Source organism: Diabrotica virgifera, chromosome 6, assembly GCF_917563875.1.
Source record: "Diabrotica virgifera virgifera chromosome 6, PGI_DIABVI_V3a".
Classification (NCBI taxonomy): Eukaryota; Metazoa; Arthropoda; class Insecta; order Coleoptera; family Chrysomelidae; genus Diabrotica; species Diabrotica virgifera.
This window is the reverse complement of record NC_065448.1, coordinates 162,726,562-162,743,580: the sequence shown is the minus strand read 5'-3', so window position 1 is coordinate 162,743,580 and position 17,019 is coordinate 162,726,562. Positions and strand designations below refer to the sequence as shown.

At 31.8% G+C, this 17,019-nt stretch overlaps 1 protein-coding gene across 1 annotated transcript in view; it reads left to right on the top strand.

Annotated features, from left to right (window-relative positions):
* Nucleotides 1–17,019, top strand: part of LOC114328374 (mediator of RNA polymerase II transcription subunit 16) — a 164,307-nt gene that overhangs the window by 97,953 nt on the left and 49,335 nt on the right. The window contains exons 9-10 of the mRNA XM_050653349.1: nt 6,503–6,642; nt 11,460–11,695. Of these exons, the coding sequence (XP_050509306.1) occupies nt 6,503–6,642; nt 11,460–11,695 (376 nt within the window). The remainder of the gene's footprint in view (nt 1–6,502; nt 6,643–11,459; nt 11,696–17,019) is intronic.

Below are 17,019 nucleotides of genomic sequence, written 5' to 3'. Positions count from 1 at the left end.
GTAGCGGAGGGATTATGAAAAAACAGATTATTTTAAATGTGTAGGTACAGTAGACCCTCTCTAACGAGGTTTCGCTTATAATGAGGTACACTAGATGTCCCATGAAATTATTATTGAACTGTAACACCTCTATAACGGTGTTATATTTGGTTATAACGAGGAAAAATGAAATCGTAAAATATGTTTCTTTATCCGTTTTTAGCGCTGTAATGGCTATAAATAAATACCCCAACTACCTGTACACAGAAATCCCCAACATCTGTGCGGTTATCGAGGATAGTGCTGTAATAAAATCCACCGCCCATAATAAACTTATTGCTGTTCTGTTTATGTATCTACCGATATTGAATATTGTAAGAAAATTAACAATTTATGATGGCGAAGGCTTATTGTCGAGGAAACAATATTTAGCATCTTATATTGCTCAGAATGGCTTCACTCTGGGAAGTTAATGTTTTAGAAAACTATAGTATGCACAATATTATTGATTTCTGATATAACGAGATCCGCTTTTAACGAGGCAATTAGTCTGTCATTTCAGTTCTCGTTATAGAGGGAGTCTAGTGTATTATGTGCAGAAATAAAATACTCAGTGTAAGATATCTTTTTATGCACCCGCTTATGATCAAATTCGATGTTTTCGAAAGTCATATCGGTACGACTACTAGGGACGTGTAAGATATTTTTAAAACGTTACGAGTTACAAGTACTGAAATACCGATTTCAAGTTGCCTACTCAATTCAGTACAAGGATTAAATACATCAGTATTTTGTAATCAGTATTTGTACTCAGTACCACTGAGAACCGGTATCAAAAGTAACCGTTACACGTCCGCACTGATTTTGCCCGTCTCTCTTCACCACGGCGACAGCCAACGTTTGGGTCGGGGTGGGTTTAATATGCGGTGCGCTAGAAAAATAAATGCACGGGTCATCCGTCCCGCCGGCGCAGGTTGTGTCTCGCTTAGGTTCAATTTGCGCCGGGGCTAAAACCAGGGGTAATAATAGGCGGTTGAAGCGTAGCACTTGTAGCAGTCCTCGAAAGGGCGCTATTTTGTAACATTAACACGTCAAATGCCAAAGCCTCGAAGGTGGAAGCCATTTTTGTATAACAGCCCCAGCGTGGATCACAAAGGCAAAAAAAAATAATATGTAACTCAACAAATTAAACAAACATAAAAATATACGTGGTGCTACGTAACCTTACGGAGTACCTCGGTAGCTCTAAGTCTTCAGAGATCTAGGGGTGTGGATTCTTAATAGATTTTAAATATAATAGAAACTCAATTGCTCGGGGGGCGCCATAATTAAAAGAAAAATGAAAGACGAAGCTTGCATAAAACTTAAAAAAAAATAATTAAAGTAAAAAGTTAATAAAAATATATCGTTATCATAAGATACAAACACATTGACATTCATTTTGTAAGATATCTTTTTTGATATTCAGAGTAGTTTCATACTTCTTATTCTTGTAAGAGATAGCCGTATGAATTCATCTAAAAAGAGATTATTATAAAATTTTCGTAACTCACCTATCAATTTTTCCATTGTTGTAACCTCAGCTCTATTAATATTATTTTGTATATGAATTGGCAAATTTGTCACAATTAAATCAATTAATATATCAATAGGAAAATCATTTTTGATATTTAGCAATAAATTTTCTTTGCGAAATGCATAATCAACAAGACTACCACCTATATACTTAAAAGAATAAGCTTTTCTATGATTATCCCAACCTGTTTCACAAAAACTATCAAAAAAATTAACTTTCCATACCTCAAAACTGTTATCTAAGCCTAATGTTATTATTTTTGATTCAAACCATTCCTTTGCTATTCCATCAAGAAACAGACGTAGAATCAAAATCTTGTCTTTATCAGTATCCACCTCGCATCGCGAACATTCTGATTCTAAGGTCTTGAGCCATGAATTCATTAGAACATTTTTACCATCAAAATTTCGAAGTACGAAATCATCTTTTATTTTTTTGTAATTTTTCTTTTCAACTTTAGGTATACTAGTTTCACCAAGTTTCTGGAGCAACTCGACTAATGGTGGAGATTGTTCAATCGCTTGTTTCTTCTCATACACTGGTAATAAGGTCTGTTGTAGGTACTCATTTTGATAAACCACATCACCATCTGAATCAAAATAAATCACTTTCAAATTATCATCTAAGGTAATGGTACATGTTCTAAAGCATCCTCTTGATTTCATAGATGCTAAAACATTTTTTACTTTTTTCAGACGAAATAGTTCAGAATGATAATCTTGAAGTTGCTTTTCAGCAGGCATTTCATAATAGAAACGGGACTCTGTTGGCTGCAACCACTTAAATTTATATACATTATTCTTACTATCACTACTGCTTGCTTCTATAGCAATACAAATTCTCATTGATGCAATATTCATCCTTAATTTGTACAAATAACGGCTTGAAAATCTATTTTTATCGCTATTTTCGCTTGGTCAGTGTAAGTTCTTGATTTATAAGAGTTGTTTCCTACTCTTATTCTTGTAAGAGATAGTAGTAGGAATTCATCTAAAAAGAGTTTATTTACAATATGTACAATAAAGATTATAAACATTAATATAAAATAACTAAAATAACTTAAAAATACAAACCTAAAAAGAGAATCAAGAACAATGCTATTTCTTACGCTATGAGTTTTTGACAACTATCAAATAATTTACAAATGTCATTGAAACTAAAATTAGACAGTCATGCCACCTAAAACTATAAATAACTTAAAATAACTAAATGTGGTTTTATTGAAAATAAACATAGTTTTATTTTTACATAAATATAAATATATCATGACCTACCTTAGTGTTCTCATGTTGATTTCTCACTTATGAACAAGAAAAAGGGATCAGATAATAATATTATCAATCAAAAAAATTATTATAAAATTAATCAACTTTTTATTAAAATTAAAAAATTAAAAAATGAAATGATGGATCTCTTGTAGACAATCTAAGAGATTCTGTTTACAAAAACAATAAAACGGTTTACAAACAATACCTTGTCATAGTCCTGTCCTTATTCTTCTCGTTGTGAATGTCCAAAGCACGCACTTTTCACTGAATTTAGATAAAGAATAGTACAAAAATGTTTATTTTTATGAAAAGTTTCAGCAAAAAAAAAAATAAACTTCCAAATGATTCTGCCCATATTGACTTTTAAATAACTTTTGAGGTATTTAGGATTATCTTTAGCACTTAATCCATAACTGCTTACAAAAAAGAAACTTAGGTAGTGTAGTATACACTAAAATAAACTGGCTCTTTGCCTAACAGTGGCATTTGGCTTGTGACTAGGAAGTCACGAAAGGAGAACAGTTTCTAACACTACATTTTCAGGAACTTAAAAACTTGATTAAAAACTATGTCGGAACTTAATCTTCGAACTTAACTTTCTCAGAAAACTAAACTCTTCAGAAACCGCGCCGTGGCGGCTCCTGCCCGAGACTGGAACAAGCTTTTCTTAAACTCTAAACCTCTCTCTTTAAAAGCCCAAACTTGAAATCGCCAATCTCACAACTTGAATGCCTCTCCTAAAAAAACGCTTCCTTCCAAAAACCCGCTCCATTTCTCATTCTACCCTACTCATCCAATCAACCAATAAGAAAAAAGTTTAATCCTTCCTTCTTTCATCATTGTGTAATAAAAAAATAACTAAGCTTCCTACACTTGTTATCGACCAATAGAAAAAACAAAACATGTTTTAAGCCCAACCTACTTGGTATGGAATCACCCAAAATTAGTTTGCAAAGTCAGCAAAACTAACTTCGTTCTACAGTTCTAAGTAAAGATATTGCTGAGTGCACACTCCTACACCTGCACCTTTTAACACTCAAAGCAGCACATTTTGTGTATCCAAACCCGCAGATCCACGGAGCGAAAACGATCATTAGCTACATTGTAACTATTTTTTACATCACAAACGGAACACACGGAATCGAATATATGACCGTAAAATATAATAACGTCTTCCTTTAACAAGACAGGTATACTTCAAATTCTCACGTATTTTTTGGAACAGAGATAAATTCAATGAATTTACTTAGCATATGAAGCGATATTCTTATGTCTACAGGGTGAGACAAAAATATGTTACGATAAATTTACAATTTTTGGTTTCTGCATAAGGCAAAATGATTGAGTTCTTTTGAACCGTTTCACACTGGCCCTGTTTGTTACCTTCCTTGTATACCGTAGGCCCTAGATATAGCAGACTACCCTGCTATAATCCCAAAGCCGTGTCAGCGGTATAAAATGGGAGACTATTATTATTGCTTGCGAAATGTTAAAGGCGTCTTTGTAGTTGCCCAGGACAGACGTAGTAAGTTTACTCTGGAATAATTACCTTGATCTTATTTCCTGTTTTTTAGTACTTCCATGTATATAAACCATTAGCTTTATATCAGAAGTCCGTGGCAGAAAAGTTAATAGAGAAGTTACAATATCATTAGAATGTCTATCTGTTTCTTGACTTTCTCGTTTTTATTCTGGCTCGTGCTTGGCTGTGATATTCTTGGGACTTCTCTTTAGTGACACCTGCATCACGTGCCCCAACCTTTACATTTTTTATTTACCGATTCTTCCAAAATAAGTCCAGCACTTCTTTTTTCTAATTTTACTATACAGTAATCCCTCTTCAACCGCGGGTGTTACGTTCCGAAGAGAAAGGTGCGGTTGGTGAAACCGTGGTTGGTGAGGGATCCACGATCCAAAGAAGAATATGACATAATCCCAATTTGGATACGTATAATAGTACATAGAAATAAATATGATGAAATTGCGTATCTGTGAAATATGTATTATCATGTCAACAAAAATAAAGACGCTGAGATCAGCGTCTACATTCGCGGGTATTTTAAACCTTCTGAACTATAAACTAATTGCCGTAGTATTACTACTAAGAACAAGCGCCAGTGGTGTATCATGAGTAATTTACCGCGACTGGTCAAATTATAAAAAATAATAGAACATTCTCATTAAAGATTCAACAGATATCGCAACCGCGGATAAGTGAAACCGCGGTTGATGAGTCCGCGGATAATGAGGGATTACTGTAGTAAAATCATTTATATTTATTTTGTGCATACGTCTTTTTATTGTTAGGATTTTTTTTTATTCAGACTTTTTTTATGATTTGTACTTTTTCAGATGTTGTTTTTTTGACACATTTAGGTACTAACGTTTATTTTTTAACTAAGAGGAGTAAACTAAAAAGACAGATTCACACCCAAGAAAGTCACTAGAAATATCATCAAATCACCGAATAACTAACCATACAGAAGCGAATCTTACTGTCGTTTCCATTGATTTTGTGGGGACCGAAATATTTGACCTTGTGCACCAGTTACAGAATACAACTTGATGTTCTAAGACCATTCCAAATGATGTGATATTTTTGACAAGTAGTTATTAATTAAATATGAAATATAAAATTTAACTATAAAATATAAATAAACTATAAAATAAAACATATATAAATATAAAATTTAACTATAAACCACTGTCACTGTCAGTCGCAAAAGTGAGGTTGCACCAGTTACGTGACGCATGAGCATGAAATTTACGTTATCGTTTTCGGCCTGAGTTTCGCTTCTGTATGGTTAGTTATTCTGTGTCCAAATACAACTTCTTTTTTGGTTGATCGTGTCGGCCCTCAACGGTAATCCATAAATTTTATATTATATTAATACGTCGCTAAAGAGTTCTAAAAATAACTGCTTTTTATATAACTAGACCTCGGGTAAACTACACTATGTCATTTCGAGCAACTGTGTTTAGCGTGTGTAGTTTACCTCCGAGGTCCAGAAAAACAAGACTAAAAATCTAAAAATTAAAGGAATAACCCAGAAAACACAAAAAATCGCCGATATAACTTAATTAACCTATGAAATGTCAATTGTGTCAAAATTTGATAAATGTCATTAGTGTCCAACAGTGGAGTAAATTTGCCTGCGGTTGGACCAATTACAAACAAGCATTACAACGCGGTAAATTTGAATCACTCCTCTTGGTTTAAAAACAAACCATGGTTTGCACCAAAGAAAATATTCAAATTTGAACTTTTTTATAGTATTTCAACCAAGTCCACAAAAATTTCGCATTGTTAAGATGTACACCCTTATACTAGGTACCCATTATTTTTCAGAATACTTATAAATGAACATATTTACGTAAGTAATGAACGAACAGACGTTCTCACAATCATTTATTTACATGGGACGACCGGTTTCGCCGTTTGCACGGCATCTTCAGGTTCCCGGTAAAAGTAACAGGACCGGCATCATGTAATTTACTTTTTACCGGAGACCTGAAGATGCTGTGCAAACTCTAGACAGCGAAACCGGTCGTCCCACGTTAATAAATGATTGTGAGAACGTCTGTTATTTCATTACTTACTTAGTATGGACTCACACATGCAACCCATTCAATATTTGAAAATATTTAAAATAATACTTAAAATGTCATACGTTTTTAGGTTAAGTTTTCAAGGACAAGGAAAAGCAAATGATCTCACTCAATACTTGATGTTACATAGCATTTCAACAGCCTTCAAGAGTTTATTAAGACCGAGCGAAATGAACAGCCACGAAAAAAGTCCAGCAGATTCATTAGCTAGTAAGTGTTATTTTTTTGTAGCTTATAGTAATGGAAATGAATAGTTCATCTACAGAATGCAAAAAATAGCTAAACGTGTTTATAATAATCAAATTTCCGTATATGTACATAATTATGTATTTCAGTCCAGTCCAGATCTATTCAGGCCAATTAAATATGCTGAATGTACTAGAAAATAAATATTACCTTACAATTTTCATTGCCTTTTTTACGCGGATATGCGTGATAAACTGCTTTTTCATGCGGGATAAACTAGTGGAATTAGATTCACTTGTTTTTAACTGAGCAATATTTGTGGTAGACACTTAAGGTACTAGTAAACTTTAGAAAACCAAAACTAATAATTTTGTATTGTATTAACCTTTATTAAAAATGAACATAAAACGTTTTACATATTAATATCTAACTCTTAGAGAGTACAAAAAATATATCTTTTTTCATTTATGTACGGACACTAATATTGTAGAGGGCGCAAAAGTCGAGGCCTCGAAAAATGATGGTGGACAGTTAATCTCAGGATTGGGATATCCGAAATAAAAAAATCGTACTGCATTTGAAAAAGGAAGGTTTCTTTCTTAATTTACCACAATTTGGCCACCACAAAATAAAAAATAAATATTTTTTAACCATGAAAAACTAAAGAAAAACAGGCGATTTTTTCACAAATTTTTTTCAAATTTCCGTAAAATCTTTTTTTTTTGCGGATTTTTTCACTATTGGTGGTAAATTGTCACGTAAGAAACCTTCCTTTTTCAAATGCCGTACGAGTTTTTTGTTTCAGAGATCCCAATCCTGAGGTTAACTGTCCGCCATCGGAACTACTTTATTTCGAGGCCTCTACTCTGGCGCCCTCTATAATATTAGTGTACGTGCATAAATGAAAAAAGATATATTTTTGTATTCTCTAAGAGTTAGATATTAATATGTAAAAAGCTTTATGTTCACTTTTAATAAAGGTTCTGAGAAAAAAAATCTTGAAAAATGCTTTTTTTTTCTTCTAAAGTGTACTAGTACCTTAACCCTTAAACGCCCAAGGGTGGATAAAAAATGTCCACCTAATGCATATTCCCTTGTAACATATTTATTACGTATTCAAAAATTTTTCAAAAATTATTTATTGTTAAAAATACATCCCTTTATCGAATGTTAATTTGGTTCTACCGATATTTTTGAATATAAAAGTAATATCTTAAGATAAATATGGATGGGCACAAAAAGTACACCCTTGGTAAAGCTTGTTACTAAAGGTTTCTATATAATTTCTCATTGGTAGGAACGTAATCCATATAATTATCGACGTCTAATTACATAATCGATATAATTATCCGCCATTGAGGAGGCTGAAAGGAAGAATGTGGAGAAAATCGACAATCTGAATTACTGGCTTTTACTGGTATGTTAATTTTGATGTACATCGTAATTTTGTTGTAAGGTTTGTAAATTGTTTATATTAATATTTTAGAAGATGCTCTGTTTAGTAAGCATAAGATTCTTAAGTTTAATCAATTTGCAACAACTCTCAATAAATATATTAGCTATTTTCGAGGTGGACATTTTTTACCCACCCTTGGGCGTACATGGAACCTAAAAAAGGTTGGGCGTTTAAGGATTAAACGACGTTGACCTAGGACCACTGAAGGTCAACGACAAGCAGCACGTTTAACATTATTCGTCGCCGTTTTATTTTTTGTGGTCCTCTCCGATATTCAAAGATCCCACGCTAAGAGTGTTTTACACGAGCAGGACACCCTCAAAAAAGCGCTTAGTTTTCGAGATACTGACCACGGAGGGCCGAAGGGCTAAGTTTATTCATACTTTACATTTTTGAGGGTGCTGAAAACGAAAATGAGGTTTATTTTGAATTTTATGTGGGGGAACATTGTCAAAATCGCAATTTTAGCCTAAAAATAAAAAAAAATTAAATCACGTTTTTTGCGTTTACCTCGCTACAACTCTGTTCCGTTTTAATATATTTTTCTGAAATTCTAACAGTGTATAGCTCTAATATTTCTGAAGACAACGGTACCTGCTTCAAGCTTTTATTCTTATCCTGATAAAGGTTATGAATTTTTCAAAGGAAATGGTGCGGATTTGTGCATTGCAAAGTTTAATTGCAAAAGTTGTGTGACCAAGTTTAAAATTTAGCTTTTTAATTACGTTTGTCTTCAAATAAAGAGTACAAAGAAGTTTTCTGGAAAGTTTTAAATCAAAATGCTTTATAGAAGAAAAAAATGGTGCAACTTTTAATGTCGACATTAAAAATGCCCAATATAACGCTTATTTTTCGAGGTACTGACCATGGGTGGAGAATAGCTAATTTTGGTATTAGATTATGTTTTTGATCGTGATGAAAACGAAAATAAAATTTATTTTAAATTTTAGGTGGGGGAATATTGTCAAAATTGTAATTGTACCCTAAAAATAAAAAAAATTGAATCACGTTTTTTTTTGCGTTTAGCTCGCTACAAATATGGTCCGTTTTAATATTTTTTTCTAAAGTTTCTACACTATAAATCACTCACTTTTTTTGAAGACAATGGTTTCTGCTTTAAGCTTTTAGTCTTATCCTAGTAAAAGCTATGAATCTGTTAAAGTACAAGGTGCAGATTCGTGAATTGCAAAGTTTAATCGCAAAATTTGACTGACAAAATTTGAAATATAGATTTTAAATCAAATTCAAAAATAAAACATAAGTACAAAAAAGTTTTCTGGAAAGTTTTGGATCAAAATGTTTTATAGAAAACAAATGGTGCAACGTTTAACATCTACGTTATAAATCCCCAAAATAACGCTAATTTTTCGAGATACTGATCATTGGTGGTGAATGGTTAATTTTTGTCTTACTTTATGTTTTTGATGGTGCCAAAAACGAAAATCAAGTTTATTTTGAATTTTAGGTGGGAGAAAATTGTCAAAATCGCTATTTTGCCCTAAAAATAAAAAAAAGTTAAACCACGTTTTTCTTAAAATTAAAAGTTGCACCATATTTTTTCTATAACACATCTAGACGTAAAACTCCCCATAAAACTTCTTTGAACTCTATGGTTTAACATAAACGTAATCAAATAGATAAATTTTAAATTTTGTCTCTTAAGTTTTGCGATTTAACTCTGCCATTCACGAATCTGCACCTTTAACTTTTTTAAATTCATAACTTTTACAAAAAAAGACTGAAAGACTACAGTTACTTTCATAGTCTTCACAAAGGTAAGAAATATATGCCGTAGAAATTTTAGAAAAAAAATATTAAAATGGAACAGAGTTGTAGCGACTTAAACGTAAAAATTCGTGACTTCACTTTTTTTTTCATTTTTAGGTTAAAATTGCGATTTTCACGATGTTCCGTCACACAAAATTCAAAATAAAAACCTCTTTTTCATTGTCAGCACCATCGAAAACATAAAATAAGACCAAAATTAGCCATTCACCTCCCATGGTCAGTATGTCGAAAAATAAGCGCTATTTTGGGGACGTATAACGTCTATATTAAAAGTGGCGCAATTTTTGTTCTATTAAACATTTGTAACTAAAACTTTCCAGAAAACTTCTTTGTACTCTAGGTTTTAACATAAATGTAATTAATAAGATAAATTTTAAATTTTGCCTCTTAACTTTTGCGATTAAACTTTGCAATTCAAGAATCTGTACCTTGTACTTTAAAAAATTCACACTTTTACTATAATAAGACTAAAATCTTAAAGCAGATACCGTTGTCTTCAAAAAAGTGAGCAACATATAGTGTACAAACCTTAGATAAGAATATTAAAATGGATCAGAGTTGTAGCGAGTTAAACGCAAAAAAAAACGTGATTTCACTTTTTTTTTTTCTATGGTAAAATTGCGATTTTGACAATATTCCCCCACCTAAAATTTAAAATAAATTTCATTTTCGTTTTCAGCACCATCAAAAACATAATATAAGACCAAAATTAGCCATTCACCACACATGGTCAGTATCTCGAAAAATAACCTTTATATCGCGGATTTCTAATGTCGATAATAAAAGTTGCACTATTTTTTTTCTATAAAACATTTTGATCAAAAATTTTTCAGAAAACTTCTTTGTACCTCTACTTTAACATAAACGTGATTAAAAGGCTAAATTTTAAATTTCGTCACTCAACTTTTGCGATTAAACTTTACAATGCACAAATCCGTACCTTTCCCTTTGAAAAATTCATAACCTTCAAAATACGAAGCCATCTCAATTCTATATTTTATCCCTTTATTTTGATCTAATTGTTCGGTACTACAATAACCTAAATATTTAAAATTGGATACTCTTTGTATCGGTTGTCAATCTATTTGTAATTATGTATGTGATAATGTAAGCGACTAAATACCATGTATTTGTTTTTGAACAATTAATTTTTAGTCGCGTCTCTCGTCCCACCGTGTGAATGGGTTTTAAAAGATATTGCAATCCGTTAAGTCATTGCGTAATATAACTGTGTCATCTGCGTATCTGATTATATTGATCAGCTTTCCATTAATTTTTACGCCATAATCCAAGTTGTGCAAAGCAACTTTAAAGATTATATATCGGTGTATAATTTAAACAACGATGGGGACAGCACAATACCCTGCCTAATTTTATCCACCAACATTTAATAGCTGTTAACAAAGAGACGAAATTCTATGTTTTAAAAGTATTAAAAAAAAATAATGGAAGCCGGGCAAATTTTAACATTTGTATAAGAATATATATTGGTAAAAAAGAATCAAGTCCATACAAAAATATTTTTATTTTGTGAACTAGCACTTTTTATTCGTATTTTTTGTGCGGTTTTCTAATAAACCCATTCTTGTATTATTAGGTGTAATCGCCGAAGGTCAGAACGACGTTGACAAAGCTCTAACCTCGATGCATTTCGAAGCTAAAGAATTTACCGTAGAAACCACAACTCTTCAAAGTCTTCAACAACTCATACAGTGGGTAGCAGATCTAGCACTGAATCTCCTTCTGAAACTCCCGGATAGTCGACCTGCTACCGGAAAATCTTACGAGCTGCTTAGAGACGTGAAGGCGTTAAACATGCTTAGAGAAATGTTGGTAAGTTCTAAATTCATGATGAGTTTTTATAAAAATCTTAAAACACGTCAATCAGCCGCGTGATGGATGACCGAAGTTATCTTTAACGTTTGAGTTAAAGTTAAGATTACTCTCAGGTATAACGATGTCCATAACTATTTAGGTAAAATTCGGTGTGATGTATTCTTCACAGTTATGAGATAGTTATTTCTTCAACGTTATATTAGAAATAACATTCGAGGAACAAAGTTTGACGTAACAAAGAGAACCTTATGTAGAAATAGTAAAGTTGGAGTGAGCGCGAGAGATCGTTCGGAACATGCTACAGGATTGGTAGATGACCGTAAAAGTAAATATCCATCGTCGGCCACCGTCGACGACCGAACAGCAAACAGCTGTTCGGGTTCGGTAGTGTTTCAAACGGTAGATAGAAACAGGTTTGCCAGATTGGTGTGTTTTCCCGCAATTTTGGGGTAATTTGAAAGCGTATAGGGAAATTTTTTTAAGCAGAAATTGTAGTGGGATTTTTTGGGGGCGGAAAATTATGGAGGATTTTAAGGGGTCATGGTAAATTAAATTTGCGAATATACATAGAACTGTATATTATACTCCCATATGATCGAAGACGATAGGAACTATTAATTATTTCCAGGGCCCTCGTTGATAAGTAGTATAATTTTGGTTTATGCGGCAAACATTTAAATTTGGGGTATTTGAACATCAATTTGAGGGAATTTCAGTTTCTAAGTGGGGGATTTATAAAATATCATCTGGCAACTCTGGATAGAAATCTCAGTAGGTACTTAAAATAAAATTTCAACTTATATCTCTTGATTTGATTTTTGTATAATTTTTAAAATTGTATTACCCTTCTATTCTTAATTATTAAATTATTAGCTTCTAAATTCACTTGATTTCTGTCTAAAAACAAGTCAAAAGATGAACCTAACCTTACATATCCTTACATAACTACAAAGTTATCTCATAACTTGAGGTTTAACATCGCGTTATAAAATGACAGTTGATATATCAGATAACTCAAAACCTGTCAAGAAATAACGCAAGTAGTTAAGTTATAGTATATTATTCAACGAGCATGTAACGATGGCTATTACTCACGATGATGAAGTTTGCGACACGAGCCGTTGGCGAGTGTCGTAATTCATCGGAGTGAGTAATATCCATTACATGCAAGTAGAATACTATACTTTTTTTACGACCTTTTTTATTTGGATTAGTGGAAAAATATAATTATCAACTACTAACATTATTTAAAACGAAATATTTTATTTTTCATAAGAAAATATATTTTTTATAAATATGGCAACACTGTTAGAATTACACTCGTTGAGCTTATAAAACAATCAGACAGTTGTCATTATGTCATGGAATAGCGGTGGCTTTTAAAAATAAGACATATTTTAAGGCAATTACATGAAAAAGAACGTGTGCTCTCAATTAGAATCTATTGTACAATGAACAGTAACTAAAACATAATTCATTTATATGAATTTCATATCCGTAAGTCCTTTTACGAAATTAATACCGATTTTTTATTGTTTACCTTTTAATAACGTCAATCTTAAAATGTCAAATGTTGAAATTTAAACGTAAAAAATATACTAACCCATTGTTAAAGTTTAAAATCGTTTAAACATTTTTCAAATTTAATTTTTCATATAAATTAAAATGATTATTTTATTAAATAAACAAGTTTAAGTAATTTTATTTGCTAATAGGTATATTAAAAGTGTCATGCACAATTTGAATCTAACTTCAACCCGTGAGTAATGACCCGCGAGTAACTTCAGCCCGTGAGTAATGAATTATTACTCACGGGTAAAGTAATGGGTGTTATTATCTATTCAAAAATAGCGAATAATGAGTATATTATTAAACGGTCGTAGAAAAAATATGATACATCACACCAATTCGAGGATTACAACTTAACTACAGGATAACTTTACGTTAAAGATAACTTTGGTCATCCACCACACGGCTGAATTTTATTTTTTGAATGGCCAATTGCTATATAGGGTGAGGCAGATAAAGGGCCTATTAGAAATATCTCGAGAACGAAAGGTAAGAAAATCATGAAAATTGGAATACAGAGGTTTTGAGGTATGAACTATTTAATGAAAATATTTTGGTCTCTTTGCTACTTACGGTTATACCGGAAGTTGATTGTAACTTCGTTTTTTTAAATGGGATACCCTGTATATTTTTACATTTTCGGATTCTGCTAGATGTCTTCTTTTTAAAAAAAATATGAGGTTGTGTAATATTAGACAGGGCAGTTTAAAAGATAATTACGGTTTTTTATAAGTTTTGTAGCAAACTTCACACCCTGTAGAATTGTACTGATATGATATCAAAAACTCCATTTATGTTCAAGTGATTTTTAATACAGTGCCGGCAAAAAAAAATCTTTACATTGCCAAATAAATCACCAAAGTTGAAGACAATTTGCATGCGTTCTATCTGCGCTTGGAGGGGAGGGCAGGGGAGGGGGGATAGCGTAGTTGCCACGGCAATTATCTGCAGTTTACGGACCGATTGGCTTATTTAGGGTATTCTGTGCGTTTGCACTGTAAACAGTTGGCTTTGTGCGGGTAGTCAGTGTTAAACTTCTTCTCATTTACCGCGTAAAGTTTGAGATCGTCAAATTCTAAATTGAACTGACAAATGTGGGTCGAAAGAAACTCACAAAAGAGAAGATTCGTACTTTAACATTACTGGAGAAAGGAGACTCTGTAATTACCGTAGCACGTGATATTGGTGCTTCAAGAAGGGCTATATACCAACTGAAACGTTCGGCTGCAACGTTTCAGTTGATAAATAGCCCCTCTTGAAGCACCAATATCACGTGCTACGGTAATTACAGAGCCTTTCTCCAGTAATGTTAAATCCCCTCCAAGCGCAGACAGAACGCATGCAAATTGTCTTTAAATTTGGTGATTTATTTGGCAATGTAAAGATTTTTTTTGCCGGCACTGTATAGTCTATTATTATTAAAAATTAATAATATAGCGAAATATTTAATTTTAGTATACAAGGTTGGTCGAAACTCGGAATGAGTATTTTCTGAGTTTTCTTAAATGGAATAAGTATTGTAGTGAAATGATATTTTATAGTACTTTTTTATTTCTTAAGCATTCCCTATACCTAACTGCTTTAATTTGTAAGTTATTCGTAGTTCTTTAAGCCAAACATTAATTGCAACAAAAATTACGTGAAATTTTATTAGGTTTGCGTTGAAAATAATCAATCATAAATAATTTTTTGAAAATAAATACATGTTAATCTAGAATGTTCCTTACTTTATTAATATTGGATGAGATACCAAAATGCCTACGTTTTTAAGATTGTTGGTGCATAAAATATTAATAAAAACAAACCATATTCTACCTAGTTGGCTATGGCTTTGACACTAATCTTTATTAAACATTAGACATTGTATTATTTTTATACTTCCTGTTGATTTGTTACCATTGCTAATATAAATTTTTGTAATGGGGAACTGGCTAGTAAAGTTTTTGTTCTACAAGAGTATAACAAAAATGTACTACTAGCAATAAGAATTTATCATCTGCAACTCTCCGATAGACGACAACCAAGAAGAGAAACTTTTCAAAGTTTACCAGCATAGTTTCGACGTACTACATACTTAGATTACGAGAACGTTCATACTATATGTAGATTCTCAGCGACACTAACATCTAATTCATTTTAATCATTTACAATAGTTTTTGTTCGATCAGATTTCTCGTAATCTAAATGTCCAGTTCGTTGAAACCGCTCTAGTACATTTTAAAAGTTTGTCTTTTTGGTTGTCATCTATCATGAATTTGCTGATGACAAATTATTTTTGCTGGTAGCACATTTTTATTTGTTATACTCTTCTAGAACAAAACAACATCTGAATCAGTTCCTCATTAGAAAAATTCATATTAGTAATGGTAGCAAAGCCAATGGAACTTTAAAAATAGTAGAATGTTTAAGCAAAGCAAATGTTTAAGAATAATTAGTGTCTAAGTCATAGCCAACTAGATAGAATATTGTATGTTTTTATTAATATTAAACACATCAACAATCTTAACTACGTAGGTATTTTGATATATCCACCAGTATTAATAAATTAAGGGTCAGCCGAGATTAATATGTGTTTATTTTCGAAAAATTATTTATGACTGAATATTTTCACGGCAAACCTAATAAAATTTCACGTAATTTTTGTTGCAATTAATGTTTGGCTTAAATAACTACGAATAACTTACAAATTAAAGCAGTTAGATATAGTGAATGCTTAAGAAATAAAAAGTACTATAAAATATCATTTCATTACAATACTAAAATACAGGGTGTTCCATTTAAGAAAACTCAGAAAATACTCATTCCGAGTTTCGACCAACCCTGTATACTAAAATTAAACATTTCGCTATATTATTAATTTTTAATAATATACTATACGCTCTGAGCTTCGCTGGTGTCGCTCCTGGCGGATTACTAATTCACCTTTCACCGGTAATTTTTAAATTTATTATTTAATTGTTATCGCTTAATATTTACAACGCTAAAAAGTAATTAAATTGTAACAGATTTTTTTAAAATTTTGCTAATCATTTTGACGTTCTATTGATAAAATATTAATTTCTTATTTCGGATACTTTCACAATTATCGTGTAGATGGCGCTATAAGATTAATAGATTAATTTATAATTACATATAACGGAACATTAAATAAACGTAAATTCAGTATTTAAAACGTAAGTATATTTAAGGTAAAAATATATCCCAATGCTTTGACCAAGTAATATTTTTTATAATTAATGTTTTTAATTTTAATTTTAAATTAATCACTTTGACATTTATGTCAAATTTCCGGTAAACGTTTACAGACTTGCCACTACTGGCGCTCGCGAATTTATAAATATCCCCTCTACGTACGAGCTCACAGCGTATATTAAAAATCACTTGAATATAAATGAAGTTTTTGATATCAAATCAGTACAATTTTACAGGGTGTGAAGTTTGCTACAAAACTTATAAAAAACCGTAATTATCTTTTAAACTGCCCTGTCAAATAATACAAAACCTCATATTTTTTTTAGAAAGAAGACATCTAGCAGAATCCGAAAATGTAAAAATATACAGGGTATCCCATTTAAAAAAACGAAGTTACAATCAACTTCCGGTATAACCGTAAGTAGCAAAGAGACCAAAATATTTTCATTAAATAGTTCATACCTCAAAACCTCTGTATTCCAATTTTCATGATTCTCTTACCTTTAGTTCTCGAGATATTTCCAATAGGCCCTTTATCTTCCTTACCCTGTGACATTAGT